We start from the raw sequence: 22,466 nt of genomic DNA on the forward strand, positions 1-22,466 counted from the left end.
TCCTGACCGACCTTGCTGTGTCCTTGGCTGTCTCCCATGTGGGACTCCACCAGGGAGAGGTCACCAGGTGTCAATGAGAGGTTATCTAGGGGTCACACCTGCCTAGACTTTCCAATCTGTCAACTACTGTCTACAGGGAGAGAGAGACGGAGGGGGGGAGGGAGGGAGAAAGAGGGCAAAAGAGAACAGAGAAAGCGTGCAGAGGGAGAGGGAAATAATCCACCTGCTGTGCTTTGAGGGCTGTCAGCAGGTGGCCTGACTCATGGAACATCAAATGAATTGATCAGAAGAATATACACCAACACAGAGTAAAAAACAAATACATATTTTTATTGAATACAAGATTCAATAGGGATGGGTAACAGAAATTCAGCGATTCTTTTATAATACAATATGGGTGGAATAACACAATTTTCTCCCTCTTTCTCTCTCTGTCACACACACACTCACATTACATACATTGAATGCACAAATTCCATTATTCAACTGTTCTAATGACATTGTACCATTTTAGTATTGAACTCACACAAACACGCACACAGTAAACGCTTCAGTTTAGTGACTAAACTGCTGACTCACCAGCACCTTCCTGATCCTCCATGTGACCAGGGTGCGGCGTGTTGTGTAAGAAAAAAACATAACTATTAACCTGCCCTGACAAGCTGCATACACTCCTCAGGGAACTGTAGTGTTGTTGTTGGTTTGTCCATAGTGCACACACATTCTCACCGTGCGTATAATCAACACCCTGTCTCATCGGGAGACTGACCGTGGAATAAGTACCAGCTGCTGTCTGTTTAACATAGCTGAGATGTTGTTCTCTATAGGGTTTGTGCTGGATCTCATGTGAGGAAATGTAGTCAACTGTGAAGTCCGTTGTGACACCTTTTGTCGAAATAGCAATGCAAATTAGATTAAAATTGAATTTGATATTTTTAGTAGTGACATCTGTTCCCACATGTTCACACGCAATTCACTCACAGGCACATGCACAAACACACTCTTCCACACCCTTCTAAAAATCATTTTTTTTCAGTGCTGGGTTTTTGCACTGTCTGGCTCTCCATTGGTTGATGACTGACCAGCCCTGTAATGTGATAGGACCATGTTCTGAAGCGCACTGCTTAGATTGGAACACAGCTAGTCTCTTCAACACCACATTCTGTCAGCATGAGTAAAAACAATGTAAAAATAAACTGTTGCGATGGTTTATATTATTGTAATATAGTCCTAAACACGACCACAATAATGAGATTGTATACAATGATCTGACCAAAAGTATTTATAATTGGAAATGGCATTATCAGAAATGGAGAGCATTTGATTAAAATACAATTTAAAAAGTGCTTTTCTTTGAAGTCTGTCTATAATATAGACAAATGTTATCTATATTGTAATACTTCAATGGGTATCAATCTTGGGTATGTCATTTCTAAAGGCCTGAAAGATAGATCAAACAAACAGATAATTGACATTGATAATTTATGGGTCTCTTTTTTCTCTCCCCACTGTCTCTTCCAATCATTCTCTTCCGCCAGAGGGATGCGGTTCCATTATCAACTGCCAGGGGATGGGTTAGAGGTTAAAGGTCATATACCTGGGTTCATTGAGTGTGTCATCAGTAGACTTTACTTGTGACATCCTCCTCATCCTCCAGCACACGAAAGCCAACTCCCATGGTGCTATTTAGGTTCCAGAGGGCAGGAATGTGTGTGTGTGTGTTTGTGTTTAACACGCGTAAGCATGTGTGTGTGTGTCCATAGGTGCTACCACCTTTTAATAATATGGTTCATATAGTCCTCCGTGGGCAGTCTGGCCGTGCCCTCCCCTCCCCCCCTTCCCCCCTCCTCTCCGAACATGTCCCGGGGGAACCACGCGGCCCCTCGCCCCCCCCTCAGCGCCAGCCGATGCTGCCGCCTCTCCTGCTGGCGCGTGTACTGGTAGCGCTGCTGGAACAGGTCCCTGGCGTAGTCGTACAGCTGCACGTCCAGCTCGTTCAGCTCCTCGATGCGTCGCACCGTGCCGTTGTCCAGGTCCACGCCGGCCGCCCGCGTGCTGTTGTACTGCACGAAGGGCCGGATGAAGCGCAGGCGGAAGGTGCGCTCGAACAGGAACTGGGTCTTCCTCTGGTGCTCCGTCAGGCCGAAGAAGGCCATGTCCCTCAGGTTCTTCTTGGCCGAGTCGAGGAGCAGGGCGGCGCGGCGAGTCTCAGGGACCGTGGACATGTTGTAGCAGCCCACCAGGCTCAGGTCTGCCAGCATGCGCACCTGGGAGGGGGGCACAGCTGGGTGAATGCGAGAAATGTCTTTATATGACGTGTGTTTGCGTGTGTGTGTGTATGCGTATGCGTATGTGTGTGTGGGGTACCTGTCTATTGTTGGCCAGATTGTAAGGGCACTCCATGAACTGCTGCAGGGTGCAGCCAGACCAATCGGATCCCTCGTAGCAGGCTGGAAGCTCCTCAGGTGTTGGAGTGCGTCCATCGCACATGTGCAGTGACGTCTTCCAGGTGGCACCCCGCTGGACGTGACGCCACTCGCTGAGGTAGCGAGACACAGGGTCACGCAGGAGTGTGATGTAGTAGAACTTCCTGTCAGAGAGGAAATGAGAACACAACCACTGGTAGGTGAGCAATCAGAGCATTATACTATACTATAAATGCTCTGCGTTTTTTTTTCTTTTTCAGGCTTTTCTCCTGAGTGTGTGATTGTGTGTGTGTGTCCATCCTCCCACACTTCTGCACTAGATGGAAATCTAATTGGACGAATCTGACTTCACATTCTAGACTGACCTTTTCTAAACCAAACCTCTAATCACTCTCCCAATTGCAAAACCCCCACACCCACCCACTACCACACACAAGCACAGAAACACACACACACACACACGCACTACTACACAGAAACACAGAAACACACACACACCAGAAAGCGCAAAGCCATTCCGCAGCAGTGTTGATAAATGCTCAAGTCAGTCAGCCAGTCAGCCAGGCAGTATCTATCAGTGCAGAGTGCTGAGTGGACAGGGCTGCTGGGGGAGCCCTAATGATGCTTATCAGCTGGGAGATGGTTACTGCGCGTACACACACACACACTCACACTCACACATGGTGACTGCCTGTAAGAAAGAGCACACAACACACATAGAGAAAGACTGAGAAAAAGAGAACCCCTCCCCCCTCAACAGCCATAGCCAATCACAGTTAATTATCTGGGTGCTTCAGCTGCTTCAATTGGCAGTTTATATAATTACAGACTGCCCACTCTGTGACCCTGATAGTCAGTCAGCCAACCAGTCAGCCAACCAGTCAGTCAGCGAGCCAACCACTCTGCCAGTCAGTCAGTCATTCTGCCAGTCAATCAGTCAATATCCCACCAGCCCACAGTTATTGCTGGTGACGTATTGGCCTCCATGTTAATTAAACTGACTAAACTATCGTGACAGATGATGTTAGGAGATAGGTGAAGGACTAAGCTGCTCCAAGGTCAGACATATCTGCAAGCCCTCACCTGGTTGGTCATCCTCTTTAGTGGGGAGGAGACAGAACGCCTGGGGGCCAATCAACTGTCTGATATGGCTGGGAGTACAATGATGTCATATTGGAACATAGTGACCCTGACGTGATGACATGTGTGTGTGTGTGTGTGTTGACAACTATGACTCCAGGTTGACATATAAAGGATGACAGGCTGATAAGTCACTCCAGAACCAAGTGGTCTCTTGAGACCCTGACAGATGTTAAGTTGCTTAAGCTCTCTCTCTCTCTCTCTCTCTCTCTCTCTCTCTCTCTCTCTCTCTCTCTCTCACTCACTCACTCACTCACACATCTCTGACCAAGAGAGTAAGGAGAGGAGAGCATACACAAATAAAAAGCACATTAATCTTTGTTTGTTTTCCACTATGAATATCCCAGTGGCATCTTCTAACTGTGGAAAATAGAGCAGCTGTAAATAATTCATAAAGAGAAGCAGTGACTCTCTAGGGTTAGTCTATGGATACTCTCTAGTATGAGTCTGTAGAGACTATTTAGAGTGAATTCTGTAGTGACTCTCAAGGGTTAGTCTGTAGAGACTCTTGTCCGTAGAGACCATAAAAGCTGGCTCCGCAAACAGCAAGTTGCATTAGAAAGGTAGGGATCAAACAGACCCTGTGAGGAGGGACCCTGTCTCCGTGGCGACAGGAGGAGGGGTGGGGCTAAGGGCAGAGTAACGATGAGGTAATAACAGGATAATGAGGTGATAACAATCGCCATAAACACTGTAATAAAGAAACATCTGCGGGAAGGCTGTTCCAGAGAGAGAGAGAAAGAGGGAGAGGGGGAGGAAAAAGAAAGAAAAAGATGAAAGAAGAGATAGATTGATGAAAGATAGATGTTAAAAAGAGAAGGTGACAGAGAGGTAAAATGAGAGTGAGAAAAAAAGTGAAGGAAAGAGAAAAAAGGAGAGAGCTTCTGAAGCAACAGTGAGTGCAGGGTAGCCAGCTAGCATAGTGTGGAGCAACAGTAGCAGGATATACAGTGTCAGCAAAGAGGCAGTCAAGTGGGTGAAGACGGAAGGAGGAACAGAGAGAAAGAGCTGGAACAAAGGAAGATAGAGGCGACAGGGATAAAAGGGAGGACAGAGAATAGAGAGGGGTGGAAGAGAGAAAATGGTGATAGGTGGGTGAGAGAGAAGAGTGGGATCGAGAAGACGGGGAGGATGAGAAGGGTAGAAGTGGGGAGAGGGGTAGAGAGAGAGGGAGACACTGAGAAGAATATCAATTAGGCGTTCTCTCCTTTTCTCTCTCTCTCTTCCTCTCTACTATCAGAGACACACAGAAGGTTTTCGGCAGAATAATTTATCAGCATTCTGGTTTCCCCGGAAACTCAGAACATGACACAGAGGAGAGAACTCAGGGAGATAGAGAAGAGAGAGAGGGAGATTTTGTAGGGATGAGAGAGAGTGACTTTCTAGAAACCGATTTGGAGAGTTGAGAGTTAAGTTATAAGAAAGTCAGTAAGCATCTGAGTCAGTCAGTCAGTATTCAGCCATCTCATCAGCCATCCAGTCAGTCAGTCAGTCAGTCAGTCAGAAAGACAGCCAGACATCCAGACAGACATCCAGTCAGTCAGACAGACAGACAGACAGACAGACAGAGAGACAGACAGACAGACAGACAGACAGACAGACAGACAGACAGACAGACATCCAGTCAGCCAGACAGTCAGTCAGAAAGACAGACATCCAGACAGACATCCAGTCAGTCAGACAGACAGACAGACAGACAGACAGACAGACAGACAGACAGACAGACAGACAGACAGACAGACAGACAGACAGACAGACAGACAGACAGACAGAGAGACAGACAGACAGACAGACAGACAGACATCCAGTCAGCCAGACAGACATCCAGTCAGTCAGTCAGACAGACTGGAAATGTTACAGTCTAGAACCTCATAAACCTGTTGTTTGAGCAACAGATATAGACAGGTAGATAAACCAGTATATAGATGTCTTTCCCAGACAGCAGGATGCATTTGGGGCATGATGATGGATTCACTGGGAGACTGTCCATCTGCCATATGGATGACATCCTCCGCATGGAGATTTCAGTGTAGTTGGAGAGGGAGTAAGATTGGGTATGGAGCTCATAACTCAATCCCTCCAGGTGTGTGGGTGTGTGTGGTGTTTTTGGGAATGTGAGTCTGGGCCAGCTCTGCTCCTGTCAACTACAGGGAGTTATAACCTGTGAGGCAGTGCAGAGACAGAGAGCAGGTGTTCTGTGAAGAGGTGCGAAGCAGTAAACATGACTGACAGAATGTTCCCAGAAAAGTGCTGCCCAGAAACAGTGTATTTACAAATGCTCGGTAGGAGTTGAGAAATCTCATTCTGGAACATCCTTTTATAGCTCTCCTCTCCACAAATGGCAGACCCTCCCATGTGCGCCCTCACCCCTACAGCTAACTGCTCTCTGCCCCAGTCTGACATCCCCCTTCCCCCCTAAAACACTTCCTGTTGGCACAGAGCATGGGTTGCCATGGAGACATGCCATCAGGTGAAGCATTAGCCAGTTAACTGCAGCACTTACCCCTCTTTCACATCTCCCCTCCTCTCTCTCTCATTGCCTTTCCATTTCCCTTCTCTCTGTCCCTCCTTCCCTCTCCCCTCCTCTCTCTCTTCTTCACTTTCCCTGGTCTCTCTTTCCCTCTCCTCTCTTTCTCTTTCAACACAAAAGAAAACATGGTTCCTTTTCCTTTCTCTTTGAAAATCAATGAAGCAAGAAACAGATGCCAGCCTTCCTCTCATGTTCTCTCTGTCTCTCTCTCCCTCTCGAACCAACTCTACGTTCGATTCTCTTTTGTCCTCCCCTTCGTCAATTAGTTTTTTCTCCCAAGTCTCCCTCTCTTCCTTACTCCCTCTCTCTCTCTCTCTCTCTCCTCCTCCTCCTCCCTCACTTTCCTGTCCTAGCTCTGAGGCTGTGCTCCTGTCAGCTCAGACAAAGCAGGCAGTGTGGGTGGGCCAGCAGAAAGAGAGGGGGAAAGAAGAGGAAGTGAGGGAGAAAGAGAGGGAGAAAGAGAGGGGGAAAGAGAGGGGGAAAGAGAGGGAGAAAGGGTGACGGAAAAAGAAGAGGTGGAGACGGAGAAAGGATACAGAGAGAAGGCAGGTGGAAGAGAGCGAAAGAGATCGATGGAGGGGCAGAAGAAGATAAATGACAGAATGCCGTCATGTCTGGTAGTACCCCTACATGGGAGTACCCCACAACTTTACTGACAGTAGGGCCGAGGTTGAGGCCGGGATGGGGGGTTGGAGGAATGGAGGGATGTTTCTGATAGGATGAGGGGGGAGGGGTTGGTTGGAGGAATGGAGGGATGTGTGGTGTGTGTGTGAGGTGAGACGGAAGCGGTATTGTCTGGGAGAGGGTCACTAATGGTGGACTGGCTGAGTGTTTTTTCAGTGTTGAAGTGAAAGTAGAGTGACAGGCAGAGCAGGGAGCTTTACACACACAAACACACACATTAACTAGAGAGAAGAAGATGACGTTTAAATGTCTCTCTCCCTCACACCCCCGTCCCTGTTTCTCTCTCCCCCTCTGCATCTGGATCCCATCCCTACCTGTTAGTCACACTCCTCTATCTGTGCTGTACACTACATTATATTGTGTATACAAATCTATATTTACTGTAATAGATATCACACTGAGTACTATTCCAGATGTATCATACAAGCACACATGTTCAGATGCACGTTGACAAGCAGGAAGCATTTGAACTGCTTGTGTGTGAACCAGGGTGAGCATGTCAATGTAGCACAGTGAGAATTGGTACATAACTGGTGGCACACACACACACAAACGCACGCAAACACACACCTAACCACTGCTCATTATAAAGCAGTCCGTGTGTTGCTTGGTGAGAAGTCTGTTAAATGGTAGAGCTGGAGAGAACAGCCACACACACACAGATGAAAAAATAGCTCCAAAAACGAAGGAGTTTGCTTATACAGTGAGCCTGAGAGAGAGAGAGAGAGAGAGAGAGAGAGAGAGAGAGAGAGAGAGAGAGAGAGAGTGAGAGAGTAGAGCGGGAAATAAAGAGTGAGAGAGAGTGAACACTATAGGGCACACACTGCAGCAGTCTCCTCATTACCTGCAAAGCTCCTTCATGCTGGGCTGAACCAAGGACATTAACACTAGACGGATCTGCGGCTGGTGTGTAACTGTGTGTAAATGTGTGTCCGAAATGTGTGTGTGTATCACTAACGTGTAGTATGTGTATGTGTCCACTGTCCAGGATATGAACAACTCTCCCTTGATTCTTCTCTCTCTCTCACTCTCTCTCTCTCTCTCTCTCTCTCTCTCTCTCTCTCTCTCTCTCTCTCTCTCTCTCTCTCTCTCTCTCTCTCTCTCTCTCTCTCTCTCTCTCTCTCTCGCTCTCGCTCTCTCTCGCTCTCTTCCTCTCCAAACTCCACTGTAGTTCATCCTTTCCAGGCAGAGCTATAACAGTTATATTTCTAATCCCATGTTCTGAGTGGATTAGACAGGATTTAGACAACTCTGATCTCGGCAGAGATTTCCTGTCTCTAGCATCACAGCTCCTGTCTATAGCAAAGAGCTTCCCCCAGCAGAATGCTGGAAGGGTAACACACACTAAGAAGGTTCCAGAATGCCTCAGAAAATTCAAAAACACCCAGAAGTTTCCAAATATTCCCAATGGATCCAGACAACTCCAGAATTTTCCTGAATGTTTCAGAATATTTCAGAGGGGTTGCAGAACCCACTGGAAGGTTCTAGAAGGTTCCAGGCATGTTGTACAGCCAGACTGATAGGCCAGCTCAGTTAAACATTACTAATAAGAGGAGAGGAGGTCTGCTATTTGAAATTCACCAAAACACACCTCCTACTCCACCTCCTCTCTCCTGTCTCCCTCCATTCCTCCACTTCACTTCCACATTTTACAACCCACCTACTGACACCCTGGTTCTTCTCTTAGCTCTCCCCTCTCTGATCCCTCTCTCTCTCTGTCTGTCTCACTCACCCTCTGTCTCTCTCCCTCTCTCCTACTCAGTATGGTAATGGATCTCATTTTTCAGTTTTACCTCCCCGTGAAGCTTTGACACAATTACCTTCCCTGGCTCATGTTTAATTCAGAACTGTGTGTGTGTATGGGGGGTGTTTCAATGTGTATGGAAGGATTAAACTGCATCTCAAGCACAAAAAAAATGTTGTTTTCTACCTTGTCTAGCAGGCAGATATGAAACACAGACACCCACACAAATGAGGGGAAAGAAGAGATGGAAGAGAAGAGATGAGGGGAGTGGAGGGGAGAGGAGAGGAGAGGAGGGGAGAGAGATGAACAGAAGAGTGGTGTTTCTGAGTATTATGGGTGACAGTGAGAGATGGTCTTAGTCTCCGTCGTGGTATTATTGATCCGCAGAGCACTCTCTCCTTAATTGATCCGATAGCAAATCCTACAAAAGATCGTTTCAGGACTTAACGATTCAATGAGGTTACAACTGTCTGGATTTGATGAAGGACACAATCAGGAATAGGGGGGGTAGAGTAGTCCACCTGAAAGAGGAAGAGCAGGGACGAGATGGATAGTAATAGGAGGGGGTGATGGAGAGAGAGAGACAAAGAAAGAATAACCGAGGAAGAGAATGATAGAAAGAGAGAGAGGAAGAGGGAGTGAGAGAGGGAGGGAGGGGGAAGTCCTCTTTTTTCTGCGACATGGTGGAGAATCTCAGTGGATGTCAGTATTAACATTACTTCAGGTGACTGATGCTGAGAGAGACTAGTGGAGCAAGCACAACACACAAACACACATACACACCTTTTCTTTATCTTTCTTTCTCTCTCTTTCTCTCTCTGTCTCTCTCTCTCTTTCTCTCTCTCATACACATACACCCACACAACCTATTGTCCTGTTAGACCTGCACATGTTCAGGCTGATAGCAGACACTTTTAATTGAGAAGAAGAGAATAGGTTAAATACAGTATCTCCAGTCGCTGTGGGACAGTGCATTTGGTGTTTACTGGGTCTACAATGCCTCATGGTTATGTGTTCTCGACCCAGTCTGGAACCCAGGGTCCATGTTTGGATGTGTTCTAGGCCCAGTGTCAGGTTCCTCTCCTGGTGCCAGAGGAAGGGGAGCGTCCATCAGCTTCTTGGGAATGTTGGGAATGCCGGCGTTCCTGTCTGGCGCTCTGGACGACAGCTGGGAATGTGGGAGCACCGCGCCACCAGGGACATGCAGGCGGACGCCAGAGAGTGGATGAGGAAGAGGCTGGAGGGCGGGGATAGAGGAAGGGCGTTTTCTGTTTGATGGTGGTGAGTTCCTATCAGACACAGCTCCACAGTGCTAGCAAGGCACAGTCACACACACACACACACGTACACCTCTCCAGGCTATATTAGCTGGTGTGATAGTGTCTGGTTCCTCTGTAGAGAATGGGGTTGACTGGCTTAGTCACACTCTACTCAATATATCCCCTCTAGATAAGGACTCATCCCTTCTGTGCTGCTCATCCCCTTAGAGAGAGAGAGAGAGATAGACACACACACACGCACACACACAGAGAAACACAAGCACACACACTCACACACATTCCACTCCAATTTTACACAGATGATTAACACTAAGAGCAACAATAGAATCATTGAAGAACATTATCAACGGTTTTATCCAAGTTCACAGCAGGACAGAGAGAGGAGGAGCAGAAAGCCTTTAGAGAATTGCTGGATCTTTAGTAGTCATGTCAACGATAAGAGTATATACTCTTATGGATTACTGGGAGTGAGTATTAGGTGTGTGTGTGTGTTAGTTTGACAGTGTTGAAGTGTGTGTGTATTTGTTGTAGGTGCTGTCCAGCTCCCAGATCAGTAGTCAGAATGAGTCTGCTTAAACATTTATAAGTAGTTCACACTCTGGGGCGGTAGCCAGACACCCTGTTGACAACAGCTTCCTCTCTCTCTCTCTCTCTCTCTCTCTCTCTCTCTCTCTCTCTCTCTCTCTCTCTCTCTCTGTCTCTCTCTCTCTCTCTCTCTCTCTCTCTCTCTCTCTCTCTCTCTCTCTCTACATCCACACAGGGGCCCATCAGAAGCTTCAAAGCCAGCCTGTTGTCTCGTTTGCACAACGAGGTGTCACATTCCCTGGGGCAGGCTGCCATGACACTCAGAGCTGCTTCAAGAGGAGCCTGGCTCTGCTGGGGGAATGTGCCTGCACACACACACACACACACACACACACACACACATACACACACACACATACACACACACACATACACACACACACATACACACATACACGCACACACGCATGCACGCACACACACATATACACATACACATTTACACAACAACACAAACAGCAAAAGCATACACACACACAAATAATACACGACATACACATTATATGTCAAACAACACATGCACATACATATATTCACATACACACATTCACACACAAACTGACACACACACAGGGGTTTGAGAGGGTGGGTGGGTCCAGCCCTTGTCAGAGGGATGGAAGTCTCGGCTAATGAGACATCAGATTAGAGCTTAGGGACCAATCGATTCAAAAGGCTTCTTCTCCCCGTAGAGACACCCTCAGGTTGCCGTATCAAAGCACCACGCCATAACACCAGTGTTCTACCAGCTAGAATCAACATCACACATACATCACTCACCAACTGGAGCCCCTAGAACACCACAGCCAATCAGAGACCAAATATGAGTTTACCAGCCAATCAGAGTCGGTTGTGATGTCAAGAGCATGCAAGGGTGTTTCAGTGACCCGGTGTGATGGAATGTTCTAGCCAGCATGGCGGGTCCAGAACCACACTAGGGTCAGGGGAGGCCAGAGGAGAGGCTCTGAAACTCTGCTGGAGGTTCTAGTATGGTTAAAGATCCTCCAGTCTAAACAGGCTAGTAGCTATGGACTAGGAAGTATGGACTAGGAGCTTAGCAGGCAGCTATGGACTAGGAGCTATAAGGTAGGAACTATGGACTAGGAGCTAAGAGGTAGGAGCTTGGAGGTAACAGCAATCCAGCTGTCTAGAAAGGATCTAGAAAGAAGGGGTAAAGCTAATGTCAGCCTGCATGGTTGATGATGGACTGGGCCAGACTGAGGAAGACACTGAGGAGGACAGATGGAGCATGATAATGTGGAATCAAATTATACCTCCATAATCATTAGTGCTGTTTCATGAGATACATCTATCTTCCTTCTCTCCTTTCCCGGTCTCTCCTGCTCTGTATTCCTCCTCTTTCTCTCTCTGTCTCTCCTTCTTTCCTTCTCTTTCTCTCTCCTGGGACTGTAACCTCTGCTGAGTGTTCTCCTCCTTCCTGTCTGTCCAGGATCAATCTTCCTGTCTAGTTCAACTTTAATGGCCATCCCTAAACCCAACAAGCACAAACACACACACACTCACTCACATATCAATAAACACATGCACTCTCTCTCTCTCTCTCTCTCTCTCTCACACACACACACACACACACACACACACACACACACACACACACACACACACACACACACACACACACAAGAACACAGCTGTACTGGAAACAATGTGTCTACTGAAAACCCAGAGGACATTACTGTAAACATTACAAGCTCAACACTCTTTCTTACTCCCTCTCTCTCTTTCTCTCCTTATTTGTTCTATTCTTATCTCTCTCTTCTCTCACCCCTCTCTCCTTCTCTTACCCGTCTTTATTTTTCATTTCTATATAGACAGTTTTCCTGATCAAGGACATCTCCACCAATCCCCTCTGTCACATTAGCATAAATGATGCATAATTATTCAAAAGTGAATCACTGTGGGCAGTACTTCAGGGAGGCTCGATTTATGTTGACAGTCACAGAGGAACACCAGAGGATGTCTCACAAGTGGGAAGTCGTTACACCATGTAAGCTAAAACAAGCGCTCCCCTGAACTGGTTTGACCATGTGATACATATCTGGTAGTGTGGGGGGCAAGACTGCACACTAGGTGAAAAGGAGGAGAGGATGGAGAAGGGGAGACGAGAGGAGAGGAGAGAACATAAGACTAGAGCAGAGAAGAAGGGAGACAAGATGAGAGAGGAAACAGTCAGGGAAACCGCCTGCTGATCTAATCAGTGCCTGGAGAGATCAACAAACATTCACACATTGTATTCATCTTATATGGAGTAGAGACCCAGAGGACACCAGCATGAATACGCATCTTTATTGGCTGTCTGAAGAGCCTGCATTTTCATTCTATGTGCAGGAATATTTAGAATACACACACACACACTTCCTTTAGGGGTCACAGAGAGGTTGTGATCTTTTAGCCCCAGCAAACGAACTCTTGTAGTCAAAACACACCCATTCCCACACATACAAACACACACACTCAGACAGAAACAAACACAGACAATGCTTAGACAATGCCCAGACTCTTCAGATTTGCAAAGCAACTCTGCATGAAAGGTTGGGGCGATGAATCTCCACAGCATCAATACATTATGAACTCTGGGAATAACTACATTTGTCAATTATACATGATTACATGTTCCAACCACAGGATAAGGCAGCAAGAACAGCTGACCAGAACCAACTAGGAAGAAACAGTTATCCAAGAGACTCATAGAAAGAAAAAGAAGCATACACACACAACACAAGCATACGCACCTCTCTCTCTCTTCCACACAACTCATTGTGTTCCTCTTATGTCCCTGCTCCTCTCCTCTGTTCTCTCAATCAAACATCAAACATACTGGACCACACTGGCCTGCTGTGTGCGTGTCTGTGTGTGTGTGTCAGGGCCCATATGGTCACAGGGGCAACAGAGCAGAAAGGGACACAAGTTCCCGAGAGGCATCTCTTTTGGCATCAGAAGATGTAACTCTATGTCTCACACTCTCACACACACACACACACACACAGAGGGAGGGAGAGCTTCAATGACGTGGAAGTATAAAGGCTTTTTTATTCTCTTACCTTGAACCATGAGAGGAGAGAAAGATGTGAGAGAGAGAGCAAGAGAGAGGGAGAGAGAGGGGGAGAGAGAGGGAGAGAGGAAGGGAAAGAAGGAGGGAGATAAACAGATTAGAGTCAGGGGACACTCTCTTCTCGAGCTGGTCATGTGACACTGGCAGAACCAGTGCTAACCACTTGAAACACCGAGCACAAGAGCGAGACAGAGAGAGACATAGAGAAATAAAGTGAAAGAGAGAGTGTGGATGAGAGTGTGTGTATGACCATCAGTGTGAGATATGTAGGAATGCAACAAAGCAACTGTGTCAAGCATTCAGATGCTGCCAAAGCCATTTTTCTGTTTCTCTCTCTCTTTCTCACACACACGCACGCACGCACACACACATACCCACACATGTACACACACATACCCACACACGCACACACACATACCCACACATGTACACACACATCACAGTCAGTCAGCAGAGAGCAGAGTGATGCAATATAGATGTGTGACAGAAACACTCCACAACCAGGGTGGTATACATTATTGCTGTACTGAGTGGCTTACACGCACAGACAACACACACACACAGACAGACACGTCCTCGTTACAGACCTACTGTGGAGAAACCAGGCCTGAATACGTGAGCAGGGAGAACTGAGACTATGTGTGTGTGTCTGTGTCTGTGTCTGTGTGTGTGTCTGGGTGTGTGTGTGTGTGTGTCTGGGTGTGTGTGTGTGTGTGTGTGTGGGTGTGGGATCAGAAAAATAGCTTATTTGGAATACAAGCTTTAGTACTTAGTGCTATTTGTCTAATGCAGTCCGAAGTGGCTTCTATTTGACAGTAATCCAACAGACTATCCTCCTGTAACTAGTCCTGAGAGATAGAGAGAGAAAAGAGGAGGAAGAGAGAGGAGAGGAAGAGAAAAAGACAGAGGAGGAGGGGGATTTACAGTGTATTAGGATGGGCCTGGTTATCATGGGACTATGAGGGTGCCTGAGCTCTGTACTGGTAGAGGAACCCGGTGTGTGTATGTGTGTGCTGTGGACCAGATTATGAGTACTTACTACTACCAGACGGATTATTTGTGTACCAGAGCAGGGACTAGCGGTCCCTTCAGCAGTCCTACAGACCAGACTTGGATTATAACACAGGATTAACCTCTACTGGCCATCATCAACATCATCATCTGCCTGTCTGTCTGTGTGTCTGTCTGTCTGTGTGTCTGTCTGTCTGTCAGTCTGCCTGTTGGTTTCTCTGTCAGTCCATCTCTCTGCCTGTCTCTTTCTGTGCCTGTCACTCTCTTAGGGATAAACGTTGCACTTTGACCCCTCTTTCAGAGGTAATTCAATCAGGCACATACAGGACGGACCTGATTAATGAGGACCCCATTATTTATCTCATGCTGTTGTTAGTGGCAACCACTCAGGAACATGTGCCAGTTCTGAAGTCTCCATGGTAATGACCCTTGACTTTTCAGGCTGAGGGTGGAGGGAGGGTTAGGGGGAGGAAGGGATGGATGGATAGACAGAAGTAGAGAACAAGGGGGTGATAGGGACGAGGTTTAAGGAGGGCAGTTAGGGGTACAGAGAAGGGGGGACTCAGTGAGTCGGACCAGATGGTTTCCAGGCTGTCTGAGCTGACCAAGAAATGAATAATATTGTGTTAGTGAGAGAGGGAGGGGTGGGGGGGACCAAGACCCAAGCAGAACCTCCTAATCACTTGCAGTAGTCTCCTTATCACCTAGCCTCCTTACCACCTAGCCTCCTTACCACCTAGCATCCTTATCACCTAGCCTCCTTATCACATAGCCTCCTTACCACCTAGACTCCTTTTCACCTAGCCTCCTTACCACCTAGCCTCCTTCTCACCTAGCATCCTTAACACCTGGCCTCCTTACCACCTAGCCTCCTTATCACCTAGCCTCCTTATCACCTAGCCTCCTTATCACCTAGACTCCTTTTCACCTAGCCTCCTTACCACCTAGCCTCCTTACCACCTAGCCTCCTTAACACCTGGCCTCCTTACCACCTAGCCTCCTTATCACCTAGCCTCCTTACCACCTAGCCTCCTTACCACCTAGCCTCCTTACCACCTAGTCTCCACTCCAGGGTCTTCTGACTGAGATCAACCAATTGTGCCATGCCGAATACACACACACGTACACAGATTATAAACAGCAGTGTACAGCCCAACTATTACCTATCAATAATCAGTGTTTCTCCTATGACTAGAGGCTAAAATAGCACTATTGTGGAGACAGTGGACTTTACCAGGAATGCTTCTGCAAAAGCTTTTTATAGTGTGTGTGTGTTTTAGTGTATGTGTTGGTGTGTATGAGTTAGTGTGTGTGTGTGCGCGCGTGTGTTTGTGTGTGTGCGTAAAGGGTCACCTGGCACACTGTCTGAGACTGGAGTTGTAGCCTGTTCAACCCCTATCTTGAAGGTGGTTAACAATCTTACCTGGCAACCTTGATCCTCATAAACAGTGGTAAGACAGAGCTGTAACCCCTCTGATCAGCCGAAGCTACCCCCTGCTGCTTTTATACACACACATGCACACACTCTACTAGCAGACAAATATATCATTTCCAAATGGTTTGTCAGTAACTGAGACTAACATGAAGTGGAACTGCATCCTGTGTTTCATAATGGCTACGACGTTGACCTCTGCAGGCAATGTGACTATACTGTAATACTGACAATTAATACTGACTGTTAATACACAGAGTGAAAAGGAGAGAGGGGGGAGGGACAGGAGAGAGGGGAAGATAGAGAGACATGGGGAAAGAGAGAGAAAGAGAGAAAGGAAAAGGGGGGAGCAGTCACTCCTTCAGATTGTAGCTAGTTGGAGGGGGGGGGGGTGAGGAGGGGGGGTTGGAGGGGGGGTCAGGAAGGGGGGTTGGAGGGGGGGTGAGGAGTAAAGATCCGGTTCCCTTCGTGAAGCTTTTAAGTGTTGAGTGACGGATAGTTGAGGGTCTGACAAAACCTTTGAAGTCCATGTCGTGGAACATACCAAGACATGAAGCAGGTTGAGTGGGTGGGGGTGGGTAGGGGGGGAGTGTGTGTTTGTGTGTGTGTGTTAACCCACAAAACAGAACAGAGGCAGGACTTCGTTTCCACACTAGGTGCCTTCTACAGGATAGCTGGGGGAGAGACGGATGATGGAGATATAGAGAAGTGGACGTGTCTTCATTTAGTCTGTCTTGTCTTCACTGTCAGTCTTCACTGTATTCAACCTCCTAAACCATGCTTTTGTCTTCTGACTACGCCTACACACACATACACACACACACCACCTTATGTGAGTAATAAATAAATCATTTCAAAAAGAAAGCATGCCCTCCAACTGTCTTTACACTTCTTTCACCTAATGAGGAAGACTCTCACACACACACACACACACACACAAATGCAGAGACAGAGGCCGTTACTGCAGGTTTGTTTCAAACAGACACATCTAACCCCCACCCCCGGGCCATACCATTCTCCTCCCAGTAGACTGTGCGTAGACTGAGTGGAAGGGACCAAGAGCAAGCTGGCGGGGAGGGAGGGGTGAGCTGTCTGAACCTCCTGTGCACTGTTGATACTGTGAGGAGCTAGAGGAATGTGTGCCCTGCAGGCTGAGACAGAGGAGGGGGAGGAGGAGAGAGCGGAACACATAGAGTGACAGCTGAAGAGAGAGAGAGAGAGAGAGAGAGAGAGAGAGAGAGAGAGAGAGAGAGAGAGAGAGAGAGAGAGAGAGAGAGAGAGAGAGAGAGAGAGAGAGAGAGAGAGAGAGAGAGAGAGAGAGAGAGAGAGAGAGAGAGAAGAGAGAGAGAGAGACTGCACTCTGGGTTCTGTGGGTGCTGGGTTCTACCAGGGCCCAGTGTGTATGAGCCCCGGAGAACAGAGAGGAGCATGAGAGCATGTCATTCTTATACAGGAAGGCTGCAAAAAACAGCAGTCCCTTCTGTCATGTGTCTATCATCCTCCTGTCATCTCTCTCCTCCTCTCTCTCATCCTCCTCTTTCTCACACTGTTCATCCGACAGTACAGATAGACGCATGTCTCCATACTAACATAAGGGAAGAGAGGTGAGAAGAGTGGATGGAGGAGGAGGGAAGGAGGGAGGGAGGGAGGGAGGGAGGGAGGGAGGGAGGGAGGGAGGGAGGGAGGGAGGGAGGGAGGGAGGGAGGGAGGGAGGGAGGGAGGGAGGGAGGGAGGGAGGGAGGGAGGGAGGGAGGGAGGGAGGGAGGGAGGGAGGGAGGGAGGGAGGGAGGGAGGGAGGGAGGGAGATTGGCAGCAGTGATTGACAGGTAATCTAGGACAGGGCTCTAAAGAAAACGCAGGGGAGATGGAAAGTTAAAAGGTGTGAGTGGGAGCATAAGTGTCTGTGCATGTGTATGTGTGTGTACATGCATGCATGCGTGTTCGAGAGACAAAGAGTTCTTAAAACACAGAAGGACACACCCAGCTGTGTTACAGAAAGCTCTTCCGCTGCTCTACACTTCACAGGTCTGGAACAACCTGCACGTCTTCTAGAACCCTTCCTCTAATGACAAATGATTGTAGAACCCTCCCGCTGGAACATCACTGTCACCCCAGGTGGATTCAGACTATGTGAACTGAACTGAGATCAGATATATAAGGCTGTTCCTACAGACATTTAACTAAACCTTTGTTGACCCACCATTAAAGCTAGAAAACATGCTCCGCTAGGAAATCTGGAAAGACTCCAGTATTTATTCACACAGTGCAGAGTGGAAATCATACTAGGCTCTGCTTCAACCCCAGAATACATTAACACCCTAACATCCCATAAACAATAGGTTGCCTGGGGCAACCTATGTGCCTCCTCCAGTGAGCTCCATCCCGAGTCCCGACCCACAATGCCCCAGTATTACTGTATGTCAGAATGGCAGGGTTAGAAACTGCCCTGGGGGGGGGGGGGGGGGGGGTATGATCCTAGCTCTTCAGTTAACACATGTGCCATCAGATCCTCTTCATAAGTGCAAGCAATAACAAGAGTATAAATAGAGGCCAACACAGTTATTAATACCGATACAGGAATGACTATCTCTCTCTCCTACCTCTCCCTAACCCTATGACATACCTCTACTGGGTGGGGATCCCCTCTCTCTCTCATTCGCTCTTTTCAGTTTTTTTCTTCACCTCTCTTTCTTCCTTTTCTCTCACGTGAGTGAGAGACGAAGAAGAGGAAGATGGTGACAGTCGTCCTCACAGCATGACAACTGCAAGACAGATCTGCTACTATAGTGAAGGCGAAAAGGGAGCAAGGAAGTGAGGAAGGGTCGAATGAGAGAATGCCTGTAGTGATGTATTTCCTCTGCAGTGTTAGAGCACACTACATGAAGGCATAGCAGTCAGATACACACTATTTTTAGGATTGAAGAACACCTTATAGCAGCCTTGAGAGATTAAGCCAATCACCTGGTTTATTTATACCTGCTAATTCTTGTGCACTACTGACCTGGTCTGGGCTAGTCTCCACGGATCTGCAGTAATGAGTCCTAGCCTGGATGTAACCAGCACTATTACCAATGACTGGGGCATCTACAAAAACAGGTCTTTAAAACCATTAGTGCAGGAGGGTTAGGGTTAGGGTTAGGGCTGTATTACTGTAACACACAGCATGATCTTAGCCACATTACACACTGTCGCGTGACAGAGAGAGAAAGAAATAGAGAGACAGAGCTACTGGGTTCTAACACCAATCAGAGATAAGGTAGGAAAGAGTAGACAGGGTTCCAGATGTGCAGCTGCATGCTGTGTGTGCAAGTGTGTGTGCGAGTGTGTGTGCGAGTGTGTGTGCGAGTGTGTGTCGGTATTTTGTGCTCACACACTCCTAGGAACGGTAGTGAACACAGTCCCTCATTACTGTCACCTCACAGTCGGGGCTATAGCACATTTGTCTGTGTCAGTTAATGTGATGCACTGCAAATGTGTGTGATGTGTGTGTGTGTGTATGTGTGTGTGTGGGGGGGGGTTAAACCATGTTTACGCCTGGGCAGCGAGATAAGGTTGATCCTTCTGACTTCCTCCTAAACATGTGCATGGGTGTGTTTGTGTGTGCTTTAGATATAAACACTGTAACTTGGCACTAATCCATGTCTAAATGTCATGTGTAAAGTCTTTGTTAAACATTAGTGGAGCCAATGTTGATTTGCGGAGGCTGACCAAATACCACTCCAAATATGTTTGCCGTCAAGCAAAACAGAGGAGAGAGAGTGTGTGTGTGCGTGCGTGTGTGAGAGAGAGAAACAAATTTCATAAACACTCCTTAAATACCTCAGTTTATTCGACAGGCTCTCCTTCCTGCTAAGGACCCCTGGTACGCAGTTCGTGAGTTCGGTCCAGTCCGCGTGCAACCCGCAACTCCAACCGGTGGAGAACCTCGAAAAAAGCCAGGTCTCTTTGCGGTTGGGACGGTAGCAAGTACACTTTTTTTGCCCGGGACGGCAGTCACACGGCACCTCAAGCCTCACGTTCTGCACCAAGTGTCTCCCGAAAGTCGTCCCGCCGGTTTTCTGAATGTGTAAGAACACAATCACGTCTTCGCCTTTGATTTCGAAATCAACTGTTCTCTCGAGGTCCCTGACGGGAAAGAAGTACTTCTTCACATAATGCGGATCCGGTGTGGGGAATATATCCATGTTGTCCTCGCCGAGGTAACCCAGCGGAGAGCCGAAGTTCATCACACCGGGAGCTACGTACTGATACAGGATCAGCATGAAGAACACGGAGCCGACGACGATCAACAAGAATTTGCTGGTCCTTTCAACCATGTTCCCTCCGGCGTCGTTCATCTGTTACCATCTCCCAGATCACCGAATAGTGGCACTTGGTAGCGGAGCGTTCCGCGCTCCGTGTGTCGCTCCATAGACCGTAGGGTCGGAGCTAGTCTCGGACCGGGGCGGTAGGATGGTAGTCGGTGCCGCGATACATGTTTGACGCTCCCGCTCTCACAGAGCGAGCTCAATCCGACCTGGCTTCTGTCCAGGGCATTGGATCAGCAGCGACTTTTCAGCGTTGCTCTCAAGAAGTCACAGATATCGAAACCTTGCCCACTGTAGTACTGTGAAAGCCCGTCTGCCAAAGTAAGCCGACGCGAAAGTAGCGTCCTCTCGTCTGCTTCCCTCTTCTGCTCGTGCAGAACTGTTGTTCAGTTCTGTACCTCCTAGACCAGCATGCGCAGCAACTCCCACGTCTGGTCACATTTGCACACATTCGTGTACTGTACAGTAAACATCACACACACACACACACACACACAAACACTTTTTTTTTTTTTTATCACTGTGGTTGCATCGCTGGCAGTGAATTACTTAGCTATTTAATAATAGGCTACTTTATTGGACGATCTTCCATCACAATAATGATCTCTAAGGTAGACCCGAACAAAAATAATTTGAAATATTGTTATGTGGCACTTTTCAACAACGTGTGTTATGCCTTTAACGGACTATGTACTACTAAGTAATGACACTACTACCATACATTATTATTTTATTAAAATGTAAAAATTGTACACATGCCCGGACACTCACACTTCCCAGTCCCCCGTCCCCCTGTCTCTCTCTGGGTACAGTACCCCGCCCCCCCCCCCCCTTCTTTCTCTCTGGGTACAGTACCATGTTCAGATGTGAACTCAGCAGCCCGCACTGTTGAATGTGGATCTCAGGCTGTCCTGACCTGCTGTGGAGTTGAACTGCAGCACGTATGAGTCACACACGGGTGGGGAGATGGAAGGGGTGAGAGCAATGGGAGACGATATAGAGAGAAATAGAGAGGAGGATGAAGAGGAGAGGAGAAATGCGTGGTGTGGCTAGGGTGGAAGAGAGAGAGAGGAGTAAGAAGAGAGAGTGGGTGGGGAGAGCGACATGGAGTGATAGAGGGAAAGACGATTGAGAGGAAGGTGAGGAGAGACAAAGAGGGGAGAGACAGAAGAGACAGAGAGAAGGGGTTGTGGAGAGGGTAGACAGAAATAGACAAATAGAGTGGGAGAGAGAAAAAGAGGTGAAAAAGAGGCGAGAGACTGAAAGACGAAGAGAGAGAAAGAGAGGGAGATCAAAATGTTGAGATACAGGCCATCACCTTTACTTTTTCCAACCAGCAACTCTCCATCAACATCATGTTCTACCAGGCCTTAGCACAATGTCAGGTTCAATAGTGTTGGTCTCACATGATCAATATGTCAGCTTTTCTCTTTAAGCTCTCCAGCCGCCAAAGAGGAGGTTAGAGGAGAGGAGATGAGAGGAGACTAGATAAGAGGAGATGAGAGGAGAGGAGATGAGAGGAGAGGAGATGAGAGGAGAGGAGAGGAAAGGAGATGAGAGGAGAGGAGATGAGAGGAGAGGAAAGGAGATGAGAGGAGATGAGAGGAGAGGAGGTAAGAGAAGAAAAGAGAAGAAGTGCACACCTTGTCTCATTATAAAGATACAAAGAGAGCTCAGCACTCTACTTCTTGAAACAGGCTGTTGAATTTGAATTCCTGGGTCACAGCATATTCAACAAGAGCAAACAGACCCCATTGTTTGCCAGGGAGGTTTAAATAGCCCTGTCTGTGGAAGCAGATTGAGTAATACCACTGCATAGGAGCCAGGCCCTATAGCTAATTAAAAACGTCATCAGCCACCCAGGGAGAGTGTTGTCGATGTGTGCTCTGCAGCCATTGGGTTTAAACATTAACCTTCAGTTCTGTAAGGACAGAGAGCAGTGGAGCATGCTGGTAGTTCAACATCCCATCAGGCCCAAGGTCAGAGAATTCAGCCTATATACACAAACTCTCTCTCTCTCTCTCTCTCTCTCTCTCTCTCTCTCTCTCTCTCTCTCTCTCTCTCTCTCTCTCTCTCTCTCTCTCTCTCTCTCTCTCTCTCTCTCTCTCTCTCTCTCTCTCTCTCTCTCTCTCTCTCACATGGACATAGACCACGTAGTTTCCTACCGGACCAGACAGAAATCCATCACCACACATCACAATGTGTGTGTTGCTGTGTGTGTGTTTCTGTGTGAGCCTTGGGTATATGTGCATGCATG

General features: G+C 47.7%; 1 protein-coding gene across 1 annotated transcript; it reads right to left on the minus strand.

Annotated features, from left to right (window-relative positions):
• Positions 1-309: 309 nt before the first annotated feature.
• hs6st1b (heparan sulfate 6-O-sulfotransferase 1b) lies at positions 310-20,625 on the minus strand. Its single transcript, XM_084703356.1, has 3 exons — positions 19,722-20,625; positions 2,368-2,590; positions 310-2,267 (listed from the first exon to the last, which is right to left on the minus strand). The coding sequence occupies exons 1-3, from the start codon at positions 20,237-20,239 to the stop codon at positions 1,767-1,769; spliced, it is 1,242 nt and encodes a 413-aa protein (XP_084559482.1). The 5' UTR covers positions 20,240-20,625; the 3' UTR covers positions 310-1,766.
• Between the last annotated feature and the right edge of the window lie 1,841 nt (positions 20,626-22,466).

The sequence above is a fragment of the Hypomesus nipponensis genome, chromosome 8 (genome assembly GCF_054491055.1).
Source record: "Hypomesus nipponensis isolate SF chromosome 8, ASM5449105v1, whole genome shotgun sequence".
In the NCBI taxonomy this organism is placed as follows: domain Eukaryota; kingdom Metazoa; phylum Chordata; class Actinopteri; order Osmeriformes; family Osmeridae; genus Hypomesus; species Hypomesus nipponensis.